The 17384-nt window shown below is 41.1% G+C and overlaps 3 protein-coding genes across 10 annotated transcripts in view; 2 read left to right on the top strand and 1 right to left on the bottom strand.

Moving 5' to 3' along the window:
- The window catches only part of ret (ret proto-oncogene receptor tyrosine kinase), an 18578-nt gene extending 16935 nt beyond the window's left edge, over window positions 1-1643 (top strand). For both annotated transcript variants that reach the window (XM_005927064.3, XM_014335105.2), the window contains one exon: window positions 666-1643. In XM_005927064.3, the coding sequence (XP_005927126.1) occupies window positions 666-823 (158 nt within the window). In that variant the 3' untranslated portion in view covers window positions 824-1643. The remainder of the gene's footprint in view (window positions 1-665) is intronic.
- A 2335-nt stretch (window positions 1644-3978) lies between these two features.
- csgalnact2 (chondroitin sulfate N-acetylgalactosaminyltransferase 2) lies at window positions 3979-10455 on the top strand. 6 transcript variants are annotated; one of them, XM_005927072.3, is made up of 9 exons: window positions 3979-4109; window positions 5455-5564; window positions 5693-6532; window positions 7618-7834; window positions 7992-8093; window positions 8183-8361; window positions 8447-8541; window positions 8637-8718; window positions 8794-10455. In XM_005927072.3, the coding sequence occupies exons 3-9, from the start codon at window positions 5893-5895 to the stop codon at window positions 9084-9086; spliced, it is 1608 nt and encodes a 535-aa protein (XP_005927134.1). In that variant the 5' UTR covers window positions 3979-4109; window positions 5455-5564; window positions 5693-5892; the 3' UTR covers window positions 9087-10455. The 6 variants fall into 6 exon arrangements, with proteins under 6 accessions (XP_005927134.1, XP_042078766.1, XP_005927135.1 ...); XM_042222832.1 differs by having other exon boundaries at window positions 5718-6532; XM_005927073.3 differs by having other exon boundaries at window positions 5455-5537; window positions 5719-6532.
- LOC102313864 (SEC23 interacting protein) lies at window positions 9783-17354 on the bottom strand. Of its 2 annotated transcripts, none has more exons than XM_005927070.3 (18): window positions 17056-17354; window positions 16044-16555; window positions 15751-15964; window positions 15450-15643; window positions 15246-15335; window positions 15036-15156; window positions 14718-14807; window positions 14485-14626; window positions 14007-14215; window positions 13838-13935; window positions 13521-13691; window positions 13253-13348; window positions 12995-13171; window positions 12764-12919; window positions 12547-12649; window positions 11937-12122; window positions 11690-11855; window positions 9783-10847 (listed from the first exon to the last, which is right to left on the bottom strand). In XM_005927070.3, the coding sequence occupies exons 1-18, from the start codon at window positions 17186-17188 to the stop codon at window positions 10766-10768; spliced, it is 2940 nt and encodes a 979-aa protein (XP_005927132.1). In that variant the 5' UTR covers window positions 17189-17354; the 3' UTR covers window positions 9783-10765. The 2 variants fall into 2 exon arrangements, with proteins under 2 accessions (XP_005927132.1, XP_005927131.1); XM_005927069.3 differs by having other exon boundaries at window positions 16044-16558; window positions 17056-17352.
- Between the last annotated feature and the right edge of the window lie 30 nt (window positions 17355-17384).

Consider the following 17384-nt stretch of genomic DNA (forward strand, 5'->3'; position numbering starts at 1 on the left):
AAAAAAAAAAAAGCTCCTGTGTCTTGACTTTTTCTTTGTTTTATTCGGACCTGCTTCTAATGTACACAAGCACTGACCAAAAATTGCTATATTTGTAAATATTGAATATAAATCTCCTTCATTCTTATTTATAATCCACTCCTCATACTCATGCTTCATCTGCATTTTTAATTTGTAAATAGTTTTGTTTGTTTCCCCCCCATTCATTTCCACATTGTCCTCATCTCGTCATTTATTTGCACTGGAGGAAACGGTGTGTAACATTTGAAACAGGTCCTCACTGATTCAATCACTCATTGTGGTTTGAATTCCAGATTGTGATAAATTTCCTGTCTTTCTAATGTACATTAGCTCTTAATCCATTATGATGAACAGAGAAACAGTAAGGCTTTTGAATGCAACTCTCAGCATGTTGCATATTGCCCCGAGCGAAATGTAGGGGCAATAGTAACAATGCAGGCTTAATAAATGACCAAAAAAAAAGAGGAAAATAATAAATTATATTATCATTTATTCTGTGTCGCATATACAATACAAAGCCATAACTTTACACTTCTCAGAATCAGATCAGGATTTGTTTTGGAGAGTTTTGTTTGAGAACCTTACTGTCTGCACGCTGTTTTTCTTTCACTGAGTGCAGAAAAATGATGTGTTCTCATTTTTAGGCATGTCATACCCCAACTGGCCCGAGACGAGCCCGGTACTGCTCAACAGACATGATGCCACTAATCCGGTCTTTACAAGATATGCCAATGATAGTGTTTATGCAAACTGGATGGCTTTGCCTTCACCCGCAAAAGCTGTGGACAAGCTTGATAGCTAAAGACAGACCGACCCTGTAGAAAAGACGACTAAGTGGTATAGATGTGTATATTTCTGTAAGACTGTACATAAACGATCTGATGCTAAAGTTGGTTCCCTTTTATTTCTGTTGCACGGGTAAGCAACCTTTCCGACTGGGGTCTTTTTGCTGCGAAACCAGCTGGACCAACATAGACCATGCTTCACTCAGCTCTTCAGTATGTTAATTATTATTACCTCACTGGTTATGTCGGCCAAACTGTATCACTGCATGACTATTGTACCAGATTGTATGTCAGTGTCAATGTCTTTTAAGTGCCTGTGCTGCTTCTACAATAGCTTCCAAATGTTCATGTGTGACTTTGAAGTTTCAAGCCCAGGAATTAAAGGGGACGCCTTTACCATCACCTGTTGTAGAAAGCTGGGATTGAGTGGACAAAAATGAAATGCTGAACTTATTCTGAAAATTTAAAAAATAAAATAAAAAGTTTCTACTTTAGAGGATTGTGCTCCTCAAAATGTCAAAGACCCTTTATTTTGTGTTTCTCCCGCGAGATGTCTTGAAACTGGTCTCACCAAAGAAAAGTAAAGCAGACATGTTCAGTGAATGGGTTTTTCTTACTTTTGCTCTTGTTTTTTCACATTGAAAACATCATCTTTTGAATGCCACTCCAGTGAAAGGACACGAGGATTAATGTAGACTTAATGTTATAGCTCACATTGTCCTTCACTGTAATGGCAGCCTTTGTGGAAAAATATGATTCTGTAAACCAACTCGTGTCCTTGCTGTTATGTTGTTATTATTTGTTATGTTCCAGTTATTAATAAATATTTAAAAAATGTGCAATTTGTCTGTTCCCCTTATATTTCTAAAAAAATAATTATTATATCTGATAATAAAAAAATATATATATATATCTCTATATCTATATCTCTATATCTCTCTCTCTCTCTCTCTCTCTCTCTCTCTCTCTCTCATATATATATACTATATATATATATATATATATATATATATATATATATATATATATATATATATATATATATATATATATATATATATTATATATATATATATATATATATATATATATATATTCTATACATATATATATATATCTATAATATCTATATCTATATATATCTATCTATCTATATCTATATATATCTATCTATATCTATATCTATATATATATATCTATAGATATCTATCTATCTATCTATCTATATATAGATAGATAGATATCTATATCTAATATATCTATATCTATAGATCTATATATCTATATCTATAGATATATATATATCTATATCTATAGATATATATATATCTATATATCTATATATCTATAGATATATATATATATCTATATCTATAGATATATCTATATATCTATAGATATATATATATCTCAAACATTTAGGATGGCCTAGGAATGCAAGGATTCTCATACTTTATTTTCTTTGAATTTTAACACTGCTTCACGTTTCTTTTGACTGTAAGCAAATACAGTCACCTGCTACTTCATTAGCTACACCTGTTAAACTACTTGTTAACCCATGTATCTAATCAGCCAATCACATAACAGCAACTGAATCCATTTAAGCATGTAGACCCGGTCCAGATGACCTTCAGACAGAGCATCACAATGACGACTTTGTCAGTGATTTTGAAAATGGCACGGTTAGTGGCTGGTCTGAGTACTTCAGAAACTAGGAAATTGAGTGGGATTTTCCCCACACAACCAACTCTGAGATTTACAGAGAATAATCTGAAAAGGAGAACATATCCAGTGAGCTGCAGTGGCCTGGGAAAAATGCTTTGAGCTGATGACTCGAAGCTGATAGGAAAACAACAGCAACTCAAATCACTATGCAGAAGAGCATTTCCGAACCCATTGGATGATAGAAGATTGGATAGTCTGGATGTGGTGGTATAATAGTTTAAGGGATATTTGTTTGGGACACTTTGGGCCCCTGAGCACTAACTAAGCATTGTTTAAACACCACAGCCCACCGATTTATTGCTGCTGATCATGTCTATTCCTTTTTGACCACAGTGTACACATTTACCAATTGCTGCTTCTAACAGGACACATTAGCATAGGACAAAGCTCAAATCATCTCAAACTGGTTTGAACATGACAATGAGTTCACTGTACCCAAATCACTTTCACAGTCACCAAATGCCACTCCAATAGAGTACCTTTTGTATGTGGTGAAATGGAGAATTCACATCATGGATGTGCAGCGTGATGCTGTTATGTAACTGTGGACAACATCTCTGAGAAATCTTTATAAAATTAAGAGTTTAGACAGCTCTGAACCCAAAAGGATGTCCAAACCAGCCCAGTGAATATATATGATACTGAAAAGCAGATTAAGGTTTTGGTGTTGGAGTTGAAGCACAAAACTAGATCTGTACTTTTTAAAAATCTATGACTAGGTAGATACCCGATGTGTGTGTGTGTGTGTGTGTGTGTGACATTAAACCACCCCCTTTACTTCTCTTCCTTTATCAGGGTTTCATTTTTACACCTAATACTGACTGGTTAGACCCACGGTACAGAAATATCATATGATTAAATCAGAAAAAAGAAGGAAATGGTTTGTTTATTAAAATAGTTTCTTAGACTAAGACTTTCCGCACTGATTCTGGCCTTTCAGATAACGTCTGTCTTCTTCTCTCATAATTAAGAAAATGAAAATATAACGACTATAAACAGAATCCCACGAGAACATTTCCTGGCTTATTTTGTGCACCACATTAAGATCATATCACTTGTTTTCGAACATTAAACAAATTATGTTTCAGTGCTAATTCAATCCAGAGCTGTCAGCTAGTTCATCACCTGAGATAAGAGGTTTGCTTTCTTGGTCTGAACAGTGAAACGGGAAGAAAAGACAATAATCTCTTAGAGGGAAGGTTAAATATAGCTTTTTTTTAAAACAACAGATTAACGTTGTTACGTTATTGGAAGACGCGGTAGTGTGTATGAGAGTAAAAAAATCATCGATGTGTTCTAATAATAACAATAATGCGTTTAGAGCTACAATATAATAATAACGTCGTTATTTTAATAAGAATAAACAATATTATGAACCTGGAGATTCGGCGTGCTTCATGACGACACTCGTTAGACACGCTCCGATTGGTTAGTTTTTAACCGGAAGTAGGTTACAACCCACTCTTTTCTCTTTGCTCCGTGGCATTCTGTAACACAACCTACCTACCTACTGCTGCTAGTTTAACACAAAATGCGACAGCTGTAATGAGGGGCAGGAATGGACAAAGCCGGGATTAGGTGAGTGAACGTTTGGGGAGTACTATGGGTAACAGAGAGGCTTTCTAACGGGTAAGAATAAAAACCCGAAAGCGAAGTGAAGCGCGGAACACCGCTAAGCTAGCAGCAGAACTGTAGTCATGTCCGGTTCGAATTTTTTCGAAATAAGGGGATGTGCTGCCTGTAATGTCGCAAATTTCAAAAGAATTAAAGGTGCTGAAATTTGCAAATATGCCACAAGGGAAAGAAATCTAATTATCAAAGGTTTTAGGCTAAGAATTTTTTTTTCTGGAAATATAGCCAACTTTTCTCTGTCGCCATGCCAGTAGCTTAGAGTTTGAAAGTCTCCCATTATTAGCATGACTCGGTTCTGTTGTTTTTCAGGCAGTCTTGTGTTACTTTGTCCTTGACTTAAACTATGTTAAAAACTATGTTCATGTCGACGGATGGTACTAAAGATGCTTGTATGTGAGGCAAAACAAAAAGACACATTGTAGAAGGGCTGTTAACACCCCCCACACACCCACACAAACACACACACACACACACACCTTGCAAACTGCTGAACAAGCACTCTCATCAGCACACATCATCAGCAGAACAGTTTTGCGTTAGACATTCTTTGTGTGAGTAGTAAAACTAATATCATAGTTGCGTTTTGCCTTTTAGAATGTTAATAAGAATCATTAATATTTTATATTTCTGTGTTTGGTGTTAAACATTCAAGATCTCATTTTAGAAGAAAGCATTAAGGTTAAAGAAATAAATGTACAAAGAAGTATTTTGACAGCTACGGCTTTTAAAACATCAGCACAAGCTCAGTTCCAGTTCTGGCTGGATTCAGAGCCCTATTTCATTATAGCTGTCTAGAGACTGATTTATATCTGGGTGTGAGAGCCTGAAAACAGGGTTACTTTGTAAGTGTAAGCTTGGAGCTGTGTGACCTTCAAGAACCTGCTGCACATGGTATCTGGTTGATACGATATTAGGCGTGGAAACTCCTGAAGGCTGCCTTTTTTTTTTTTACCAGGGATTCTTGACTGGTGAGCCTTGTGTGACATTTACCAAGCCTGTAATTCAAAAGATAATCACAAATCGGCCTTGAACGCTGTGTGTGTTTCACTTGTTTTGTCCACTTTCATTCCAAGAAGGTACCTCTCAGAATCTGGAGTGTTTGGTCTAGCCCTTTGCACAAAGCTCGTGCATTTATTTTGAAGAGAAAGAGCTACACCGGAAGTCAGTTTGTAGCTAGCTTGCTGTGAAGCTCGCCCACCAGTTTCCTTGTGTGCTGTTGTTTGGCTGAGAGCTAGCTGGCGTGTGTTAGCTGTCCAGGTGTAGCTAATCCCTGCTGTCCCTCCTTCCTCAGGTTTAAACGGAATCTTTGAAGTGAAGAAGTCGGATAAATGTTCAAAAGAAACTTACTGACTGAAGGAAACTGTAGATAGCAGGGTGGTTTATTTGAAAGGTTGCTTAAAGGTAACACATTAAATGTCATTGTATGATTATCTACTGTTTTGTCATCAGTGCTTTTATCTAAAAGTCCCTGTATTGGGATCCTGGATTGTGGCTTTTTTTCTGATTGTGGATTTCTGTGTTTTTAACAGCTGATCGTTTTGTGGATTTATACAGGACCTATGTGTGGAAATACTGATGCATTGGAGCCAAAGAACAAGATCTCTTTATTCCAAAATGATCTACACACCCATGTCTCTAAGATGATGTACAGAAACCTGTTTTAAGTAATGTGAGCAGTCCGGGGCGAAGGGAATGCAGGCTTGTCAGCTATAGCTTTTATGAGAACGTGATGCCCAGGCGGGGATTGCCACTTCAGGGTCGGGTCCGCTGGCTCTTCCTGGGTCTTTTTCTGCTGCTGGTGTTGCTGCTGTTTGCATACCTGCTGGAGTGCACTCCACCAGCAGACGTCAGCCTGATCTTACCAGGGGAGACCTATGGCAAAGAATACTACCAGGCCCTGCTCCAGGAACAGGAGGAGCGCCACCTGAACCGTGCTGCCAGTCTGAAGCGGCAAATTGCCCAGCTTAAGCAGGAATTACAGGAAATGAGCGAGAAGTTGAAAGTTCTCCAAGAGAAAAAAGAGCTTCCAGGAGTTCCGGGTCTGGCCGATAAAGACCAAGAGCCTGGAGATTTGCTGGAGTACTTGCATTCTCAGATCGACAAGGCTGAAGTCAACACTGGAGCTCGCCTTCCAAGCGAGTATGCCTTGGTGCCGTTTGAGAGTTTTACTTCTTCCAAGGTGTACCAGCTGGAAATGGGGCTAACGCGGCACCCAGAGGAGAAACCAGTCCGCAAGGACCGCAGGGATGAGCTGGTGGAGGTCATTGAGGCCGCACTAGACATCATCAACAACCCTGACGAGGAGGATGGTGTGGAGGATGATGTGCCGATGCAGAGGCAAACCTACACAGATGGTCACTTTACTGAAGGTGAGACTCTCAGTTAAATTACAGAGTAAGAGGCAATGACTGTAACCAGTGTTCAAAATGAACCTTTTATTAACAGTTTCCACTCAGTGAATAGACTCGTTGAAAAAAAAAATCACCAGGAAAATCTATTTTTAACGATCCAGAATAATAAACTGAGCCTTTGTTCCAAATCTGATTTGGTTAGTACATTTTATTAAGACAAAGGAGCACTGGGTTGCACTGATATACACTATCTGATGAACACTGGCCAATATTGCCTATTGATTGATGTTGGCATATGACAGTTATCAGATTTTGTGAACAGTCTGTATTTAGGAATATAAATGTTGCACTGGTTAAATGTTCAAATTGTGTGAGCTGCAAGACTTTAACTCTTTACCCTCTGAAAGCCTTTGAAGCTCTTTTCTGAACTTGATGCTTTCTGTTATATTTCAGGCTCGCTTGTAGAACAAAGTGACTGGGTGTGCATCAGAATTTAGTGACGATGGTCCCTGACCTTGCAGCTACCTTTGGAAAAAACGAGTCAAAATTAAAGCACATCTTTTATTTTCTTTTAGAATATTTCTTTATTTTCCCCTTATTCCAGGAAAACAATAAACAACAAAGCAAAATCAGCCAAATTGTTACTTTAAACATTGATATTGGGCCAAAATGTCACAATCGGCAAAGGTCCGATTCAAGTTCAGACAGAACAAACTTGACCTCAAAAGTGATGCGTCAAACGTAAAATACATTTGAAAGTTCATAAGCTGCACTCTCAGCTGCAATGACCCTCCATGACTCCTGCTCCTTGGCTAGTGTATATTGCTTGGTCAGAGTTGTGGTTAGGAGATTACATGAGATAGTTAAGGTTTGACAAAACTACAGGGGTCAGAGCCAGTCAGATTAAGACTGTGGTGTGCCTTTGCATAGCAAGGATGGGGACAAAAGTTTATGCTACGTGTCTGTGTTTGCGCGTTAGTCATGCACAGCAGTAGTGCCAAACAGAAATTCTCCTTGAATTTGGCATTTAGTGCCACTTAGTGGATAACTGGTATGTTTTCTCAGCCTGTCTCAGTGTTTTTCAGATTGTCTTCTTTTGGCAGGGCTGTACCGGACAGAGCGAGACAAAGGGACACTTTACGAGCTCTTCTTTGCCAAAGAGGATTCCAGCAGTTTCCGCCACGTCACACTCTTCAGGCCTTTTGGGCCCTTAATGAAAGTCAGGAGCACATCTGTGGAAACATCAGGAATGATTATTAACATCATTGTGCCACTAGCGGGCAGAGCAGAAACTTTCTCACAGTTCTTGCAAAACTTCAGGTGAGAATGAATCTTAAATCCATCCCTCTCCACTAAACATGAGCCAGCACCCTTGGCCTTCATTAGACGTGTTGGCTTTTGTTTCCACCATTGTTGTGGAAAGCACTGCAGCCTTGTGTGTCCTTGTAATCCATTTGAAAAATGCATGTGTTTTTAGGGAGGTGTGCATACAGCATGACAGAAGGGTACATCTCACGGTGGTTTATTTTGGGCAGGAAGGTCTACAGGAGGTGACGTCATCTCTGGAAAAAATGTCGAGGTGAGTCTATTGAACAGAAAGACCTTTTAATAGGCTTGTTAATATGTCGTATGAGGCATTTGTTAAAAATCAGGCGTTTTGTTTTACAGGGAGGAGAGCTTCTCCAACTACACTCTCATCCCAGTGGACGAGGAGTTTTCCCGAGGTCGAGGTTTGGATATCGGAGCTCACGCATGGAAGAAAGGCGACGTCTTAATGTTTTTTTGTGATGTGGACATCCATTTTACACTTGAGTTCCTTAACACCTGTCGTCTCCACGCTGCTCCAAGTAGGTTTAATTGGCTCACATTCATTATACTCTTTTAGTGCTCTTGCTCTCAGCCAAAGGTTAATTTGCTTGTTCTGTTTTACAGACAAGAAAGTCTTCTATCCTGTCGTGTTTAGTTTGTACAATCCTGCCATTGTCTACGGAAATTTGGAGCTGGCTCCACCTGTTGAACTCCAGCTGGTAAGAAGTGTAAAGGTTCCCATTCTGACCAACGTGTTAGAAAGCTGGTTTGGTGGTGACCTGTGTGTCAGAGATGACTATCTGTTTTCAAATAGATTCATAAAAAGGATGCTGGATTCTGGAGAGACTTTGGATTTGGAATGACATGCCAGTATCGCTCCGACTTTCTAAATATCGGTAAGCACCAATCATTTGTTTTATTAGACGCGACAGTTGTGCGTAACATGTTTTAAATGGGTCGTATCCCCGCAGGTGGTTTTGATCTTGAAGTCAAAGGTTGGGGGGTGGAAGACGTCCACTTGTACAGGAAGTATCTGCGGAGTGACATGATAGTGATCCGCACGCCTGTGTCGGGTCTGTTCCACCTGTGGCACGAGAAGCAGTGCGCGGACGAGCTGACGCCGGAGCAGTACCGCATGTGCATCCAGTCCAAAGCGATGAACGAGGCCTCCCACTCTCACCTGGGGATGCTGGTTTTCCGCGAGGAGATCGAGGCTCACCTACGCAAGCAGGCCTTCAAGACACAGAGCAAAACAGAGGACTGAGAGAGCCGCTGCGTACCCAGCATCATTTCTACATTAAGACTGCATGGTGCTGATATCATTAAGGCACTACAGCGAAGACATGTTTACACGGATCCTTCTGCATTTCACTGCACAGCTGTAGACAAATGAATGTACAAAAATGAACATTAGTCAATGTGAAAGTTCACAACGTGGCAACAAGTGTTACTGAAGAGCTGACGCATAATTAGCAATACTTAACTTGCTGAGGGAAGAACAACAGGTACGTATCTGGTGGATTTAGGTTGACAGTATGTTACATGAAATCAAATCAATAGGCATGCGCTTTCTAACTTTGAACTCGACAACTTCTCATTAAGCCACCCTGCCTGCTTCAAACACAGCACCTGACCTGCAGCCAGCCTCTTTAGCACCTTTTACAGCCAAATATGACTTCAGAAAGATTTCAGCTCATTCAGATGATTTCTGGCAGCTGTTGCGTGTTTGGACAGGCTTTTTAAATCAAACTAAAGACACATTAAAGGATAACAAGTTGCATAATTTATTGACAACTGTAAAGATGTTGCACTTTCTCATAGTGAACAAAAGAAGCCAAAAGTTTCAGCTGATCCTCAAACACTTTATAATCTTTCACTCAGTATTTTGGCAGTAGTATATGGAGCCATAATATTCTGTTTCTATTAGAAGTTCTGTGAGAGGGGCAGTATGGGTTTTTAAAAAAAAAGGGAACTTGTGTTTTGTGACAGTGAGTCGCTGTTATCATTCATTTATTGCTGATTGTTTCCAAGTAAAGAGTTCACCTGAAAAGCATGTTGATCAAATGGTTCAAGGACTTGAGCAAAGATCTGCTTACTGCATGCAACGCTACAATATCAGGTGTATGTGGACCAGTATTATTGTATAGATAACAATGAGCGTCGTTCCCAGCACTACGATTCCCACTTCTTGACTGGGATTGAATGTTACAGTCATGCTTGTAAATATTTTTCTAATATTCCATTGTTTCATACATGTGAGTTAAATATGTGCCTACATGCAGACAGTACTATGAGCCGTATTCACAGCTGCTGGTTTTTATTCCACATAATGTTACAGCTGAACAGTTCATAGGTTAGAGGGGTAATTTTAATGAGGACAGCTGTCTAAAGATTACATAGTGCAGGCAAGAAGTGCTTTTTCTCCCTCACAGAGGAAGCAGGTCTCATCTGGTACTGTAATTATTTTATTATTAATGTTTTTGCAAATATTCCAGCTTTCTGTAGATAGTCTTCGAGTCTCTCCTTACCCTGCAGGAGAAAACATCAGCAGTACACAATCCAAACGAAACACTTGAGCAAGGTGATGATTTATTTTGAGTCTTGCCATGAAATAAAACTTACAGAAGGCTGCATTTGCTTCTGCTCCTTCCTTTCTGCTGTTAGTATTCAATCTGCTGATACATGTTCTTGGGAAACTTGACCCCTCCCCCCATTTCTATAATTTATACTATAAAAATGTAATATCAAACTTGTCAAGTTTCTTTGAATCAACGAGCTCATTTGTATGTTTCTTAATTTAAGACAAATGGCGTAATACAATTGTATTATTCATCTGTATATAATAAACTACATCAATAAAAAAAGGAAAAAAAATCAAAATCCCAGTGAAGAAGTAATACATGAAACTAAATGGGACCAAAGCAGACAGGTGTACTCTGTGTATTAATGAGCCATCTGTTCTGGATGGATCCCCATGGTCTTGTAGATCTCTTTGAGAATGAGCAGAGCCGTGTCTTCAGATTGCCTACAAAACAACACAAGTGTTAATACACAGGTTTCAGACAGTCACTGAAGCAGCTTAAAGGACTTCAGACGTCACTCACCATCATTTATATGTGCAGTTTTTATACTGTGATGTTTCAGATGCCTCTTTTCCACTAGTACCTACTCAACTCAACTCTATTCTGTTGCAGTCGTTTTCCATTACAATTGAGTACCACCTCCACGTGGGTCATTAAAGCTTTTTGTCAGACTCTGGGACCACAGTGGGGTATTTTTCTCGTTGCCAGGTTTCAAAAATGGTGGTTTGGATTTTTGTGAAGGAGTCACTCTCATGACTCATCGAGTGACACCATCGTCTGGCCTATTGGTGGCATGCAGTCTGATTTCACATTTTCGGATTAACTGTGATCACTTGGAACGCCGGCCGAGCACGTACTAAAGAAGGTAATACCCACCCAGTACCAGGTACTACTACCTAATGAAAAACTATCAAAACTAAGTTGAATCAAGTCGAGCTAAAAAGGTACTGATGGAAACGAGGTAAGAATGTACTGTGAGGAAAGGGCCTAAAAATCAACAATGAATAAAAAAAAAAAAATCTATACTGCAGAAGAGTAAGTCTTTTTTTTATTTTTTAAATGAAACCAAAATAATATGAGGACTTGGTAAATTATTAAGGATCACATATTTGAGAGGCTGAACCCACCAAACCTGTTATTTTTGCACATAGTAAATATTTAAATTATTAATTGATACCAAAAAACATGGACTTAGTTTTCAGTCTGTGTCATTCAGCTGCTTAATATTCAAGTTTCCATTCAAATTGCAACTACAAACAGGTCTTTAATATGAGATTGCTTGTACCAGTAGCAGAGGTGACTCTGGAGGGCAAACAAATACTCGTTAAAACTCTCAATGGGCTTCTCCTGCAGGACGTAGTCGATGCGATTCCCTCCGTTTAACATCCCGATCTTCACCTGAGACTCGTCGTCTTCTTTTTGAAGCTCAGGGTTGTCTGGAATCTTATGCTCTGTGACAAACCAGATCAAAACGGTTGATCTAACAGTACAGAAAATAGTCAAACAAAGACTCACAAGTGAGCCGCACTCACCTTCGTGCACTTGTTGCTTCTCCTCCTCTTCGATCTGATTGGCCACGATGGCCAGCTGGGCCTGAAGTTGGGCATTCGAGGTGTGAGCACGAGCAAAGTCGTTGAGGGTCTGCCAGGCAGTCCTCAGGGAGCTGATGAAACCCTGCTTCAGGTCAGAGCCCATCCTGGTGAGAGACTCCTTTAGCTCTGAAACACACAGAATCACACCTAAGCCCATTTCCACACAACCAATGAAACCTACATACACTAAAAAAAAAAAAAAAAAAACAAACACCACGAGAAACTTTATTTTGCTGTCACCTTAATGTTTTTCTGCACAGCCAAGGAAAAAACGAATCAGTTTTATTTGCCACTACGTTGCTTCATGGCAACTGAAGTGCAAGAATAGAGTCTTTGTGCTGTGTAACTGCAGATATTGGGACGCTCCACCCGTAAGCGGCAGAGAGGCCAAAAATACTGAACAGTTTAGCTTAGGCTCAGTAACTAACTCTGTATCTGTCAGCATTCACAGTTAAAACCTGATTATTATATTTTGTTCCTTTTGCTTGAAACTTAATCTCATACGTGACTACAACAAGGACAGCTCTGCTCTGAGTGTTTGGGTCCATACCAAGATGAAGCCTCTTCCGTCCTTTGTGATGTGGGATCAAAACAGGCTTCAAGTCCAGGTCTGGCATTATCATGGGCTCAATCCTGTAAGCCACTGGGTCCAGCTAAAAGACATTAGTCTAGTGAATGAAATGCCTGTGCACACCAGAATACTGTACAAATCTGACCCAGAAACAATAAAACATGTTACAAATAGCTATAAATACACAAACACATACTGGATGATAAATATTGAAGAATCCCTTGCATGTGGGCAGCTGGTACGTCTCTTCGATATTCTCAAGTCCTCGTACAGTCAGGAACATGCCGATTGGAGAACCCAAGGCAAAGAAATTCACAGGCTCAAAGTCCAGAGTGTGGTAGATGACAGACACCTGCAAAAAGTTTATTAAATGTCAGCTCTGCTTCAGAATAGACGCTCATTGTTGCTGAAAGACAGATGTGTTTACCTGCCCCGTTCCAACTTCAAAGTAATTGTAGTCCACATGGACAGAGGAGACGGTGCTGCCCACTGGAAGCTTCTTCACAGTCGGATCAGAGGGAACTTCAGCTGCTGGTGGAGGTGCTGCAGTCTGAGTGACCTCTTTGACCTCTTTTTTGTTCTCCTGAGCTGCCTGGCGTGCAGCCTGTGAACATGAAACCATGAGTGGGGCGGGTCCATAATCACAATTTTGCAAGTCTCGCAGATACTCAGCAGACAAACTTACCTGCTTATTCACTCTTTCTTTCACAAATTTGGCAATTTTTTTTCTGGGACCAAGTGGGATACCCATCTCCTTCAGGTCCTCAATTGTGCACATAAGCTAAGAGAATATAAAAGGGTCAGAATAAGATGAATTACATTATATTGCATAAAACCCCCGATGTTCTCAAATGACCTTATACAGTTTACATTTATAACTAGATTTCTTATACTTCTAAAACATATCTCAGCTCCTAGCAGTCTGTAAAATAAAAGGTGGACTGTGTTCTTACAAAAGATTCAATGTCAATCTTCTCCTCATCAAAGGTACTCTTGTATTCAGACAGGCCCAGATGTTCCAGCATAGCAGCAAGATCCTCAAACTCCTCCCCGTCTTCTTTGGGCTGCTCCTCCACAGCTGGAGGGGTGACGGCACTATTTTCCTGTGCAACAGGGGCCGTCACCTGATATGAGAAGCAAAATTTACAATTACATACCGAACCTTGATTCTGAAAATATTCAACTCATTTACAAATAAACGGAAAAGAGCACGGTGTTTGTTTTATTTTTACAGTATATTGTAATTTATTTAAATTAGTCAGGGCGTGACCTGTCTGACTTCTCCGTTAGCAGCGGGCATGGTTGGCATGGCCCCTCCAGGTGAGGCATTCTTCTGATTTGAAAGCAGGTCAAAGAGAATCAAAGAACCTGCAAGGAGAAAAATTAAGTGATGGTGGAAAAAACAGAAAGGTTAGAAGCTGATTAAACATGTTTATTACCTAAGCTGTGTCCTGCCACTGACACTGCTCCTCTGAAGTCCGGGTTCCTCTCCATGAACAGGGCATAGAGTCGGTTAATCTCCTGAGCAACAGTGTCCATGATGGTCTGGCAGTAAGTGGGACTGTTGTAGAAAAGCACATCTAACAAGGTCTCGTTGGTAAAGTGACGTAAACGCCCGGTGCTGGGCAAAGTGATCTTCTTTATCCTCCTGCAAAGATGAACAAGAAATAAGTCTGTTAAGGTCCTGCAAGGATGTCTGGTGAACTGAGGCACCAATTGTCTCCGGCATATAATGACAGTGTCCAATAAATGTTCTGTTTACCCATCTCTGAGTAATGATGAAGGACTTACAGGTGACAAACAATGTCAATTTAAAATAAGAGAGTAAGTCCAGTGTTTCCATCCAGTCAGGAGCTATTTATATTATCACCACATGTGTGTCAGGCCTCTTTGGTGTTAAACCCTTGTCCCCCTCACCTGTCCACCCCTGTGGCATCTCCATGTAGAGCCGTGTGCCACTGCACGGGCAGAAACTCCACTCTGCTGATAGCGTGTTCATCCAGCGATTTCTTAAAATGGCTCTGCAGCAGCTTCAGCGACACATTACGGAAGTCGTCCACTGAAAGCACGACAAAACAGCATTTTTAACGTTTCCTTTGCACACATCGTTACACGACTGCAGTGTGACTGCTCATTACTTCATTACTCACCACACTCAATCATGCTCCGAAATCTCAAGTCACACACGGGGCCAATTCCATGAACCATGAACACAAGATGATCCACCGTTGAGAGCTCACCTAGAAAGAGATGTCTCTAATCTTAAATATGTGCATAAAATGTGAACTACAGTCAGAATGAGGCTGCATTATACTTCACCTCGCACCCAACCAGCTATCAAAAAGTCCTTCTAATGCCTCTGGAATACTTTATCATACTTTCCATTTCCTAAAATTACACTTAGTGGATGATACAAACTGTGTTTACACTTAGAGCAAATTATTTTGAGCACAGCGGAACTTGTCTACCATCAGGCACTTCATCGTGGTCATCATCGATCCCTCTCTTCACCACTCTGGGTCTGGTCTGCCCGTCCTGAGTTGTGCCCCACTCATCTGGTACGCAGGAGGGCTGAAACTGCACTATGACCTACAAAGGCAAACAGATCAATGCTCGTGAACTATAAAGCTAATTACATCATCAGACCGCTACAGCACATTAATCAAACAGGGGTTTACCTTTGGGTTGTGCATCACAATGGTTTCCCCTGATGGGAACTCCAGCCTGCGGTGCCACTGGTTGGTAGACACAGCTTTCTTATATTCAGCCTAGAGATGATGCAATAATACAATATTATAATTTCCTTTTACAACAGTGCAGCCTAAACTAAATCAATAAAGAACAATGCAGAGGGTATAAAAAACAGTATTTTTGAGACAAACCTCGAGCTTATCGCTGAACTCCTCAGAGTAAGGAATAAAGCGACTATCTGTATCTCCTTTGTAGAACCAGGTGCAGCGTCTGACCTCTGTAGGCTCCTCCTCCCAGTACACTGCAGTCCGCATGCGGTCATAAAGCTGCACGTCATACCTCCCTCCGTCTGTGCGTATGATCACACTTTCTGGATCTGGTTGAACTGAAAGAATGAAGAAAAAAACAAAACAAAAAAACTTCACTGTGCAGTTCAGGTCAAAATTAGATTCTCAGGACTCCAAAGACAAATTTGCACGTGTCTTGTCGTACCAGAGTTGTACGTCTCCTCAAGCTGAAGGGAGTCAAAGATGCTGAAAGGAAGCCAGACGCTTTTTGACTCCACCTGCTTGCAGTAGAACCAGTGAGGCTGAACTGGCTCATAGACGTTGTAGTTGTACGGCATCATGGGAACAGCAGGAACGACGGCTCCAGCTGTGGTGGCTGGAAGTGGAGGTGGAGGGCTCTGAATCTGTGTGGGAGGAGGCTGAAGAGAGAAAGATGTGATTTAACTTCCCAAATAAGTTAATAAACCCTTTGATCAACAACACCGGTGTGACACTCACCTTTGTATACATGGGTCCTGATGGGGGGAACGTTTGTGGTGGCGAGCTGACCAAGTAGGGATTCTGCTGTGGCGTGTGTGTTGGCGGCATGATTTCCGGAGCTGGAATATAAGGACTAGCTCTGCTGCTGGTGGGGGTGTGTCTGTACGGGTTGTGGCTCTGCGGCTGCATCTGGGGAGGCGGTGGGGTCATTGTGGTAGGGGGAGGAGTGTGACGCCCCATGGGGCTCTGGTAAACTGCACTACCAAACATCGAAGGAGAAGGGTTCATTTGTGAGCTGGCAGGTGGGGGTTGTGGTGGAACCATGCTGACACTGCTGGGAACAGAAACGTGTCCCGTTGTGGTCGGGGCTGCAGACAGCACTGGCGGGGGGCATGGAGAATGCCCTATTGATGCAAATGGGTCAGTACTGGTTATGGGACTGGAGAAGTAGCTGAATGTAGACGGGGCATGTCCATTCCCAGATGTCTGACCTACAAAGCTGTCTTCTTCTCCAACATCAGTGGAGTCATCTACTGCACACCGACATGGAGAATAAAAGTGTAACACATGTTTTAGTATCTATGCAAAAACATCTGACACACATTAAATCACAGAGATAGAGAATATGTGCTCAGAGCTGTAGCTTTCTACTGTTTAGTCCTTAAAGTATAAAAAGAGGAAACATGTTTATCAGGCGCTTGTTCAGCAGAATGTCGCATCATTAAATCCCTGTAACAGGACGTTATCTTTCCATTTAACTCAGAACACTGTTTTGCCTGTGACCCTGAAACATACGTGCAAAATAAAACATCACACAGCTGCCAGTCTGACCACAACACATCGCTGTCAGTTAGCCTAACCTTACGCCTGATAAACGCTTCCCTACTCGGACAAGGTTTCTTTCTCTTTCTGTTACTTTTACACTCAGTAAGCCCCGATAGCGATACGGGAACCCAATCTGCTAACTAGCTTAGCTTGCTAACGAACCCGCAAATGTTTGGACATTTCCTCAGTCGGCATCTCGTCTCACCTCCAGACAGCACCGCCGGACCAGTGGCCTGACTCACTGGCATGAAAGGCAAATTGAAGTTAAACTCTGGAGCGGCGCTGAATAGTAAATTTGCACTGGTGTTTGGAGCATTATTATTTTTTCTATCTGCCATTTTCCCCGAGAATTACACGTAGCCACTACCGGAGCAGGCAGACAGGACACGCTCAGTTCTCCAATGAGCGTTTTTGTTTTTTTCACTGCGCTTGCAGATTTTGCTGAGCTATAAAGCATTAACCGGAGATTGCACGACTACAAGCGGCGTAGCACATATTATTCAGATCTACTAAAATCACGCAGGCAATTTCGCC

Source organism: Haplochromis burtoni, unplaced genomic scaffold (assembly GCF_018398535.1).
Source record: "Haplochromis burtoni strain Fernald_Lab_line unplaced genomic scaffold, NCSU_Asbu1 Contig_96, whole genome shotgun sequence".
Lineage (NCBI taxonomy): Eukaryota > Metazoa > Chordata > Actinopteri > Cichliformes > Cichlidae > Haplochromis > Haplochromis burtoni.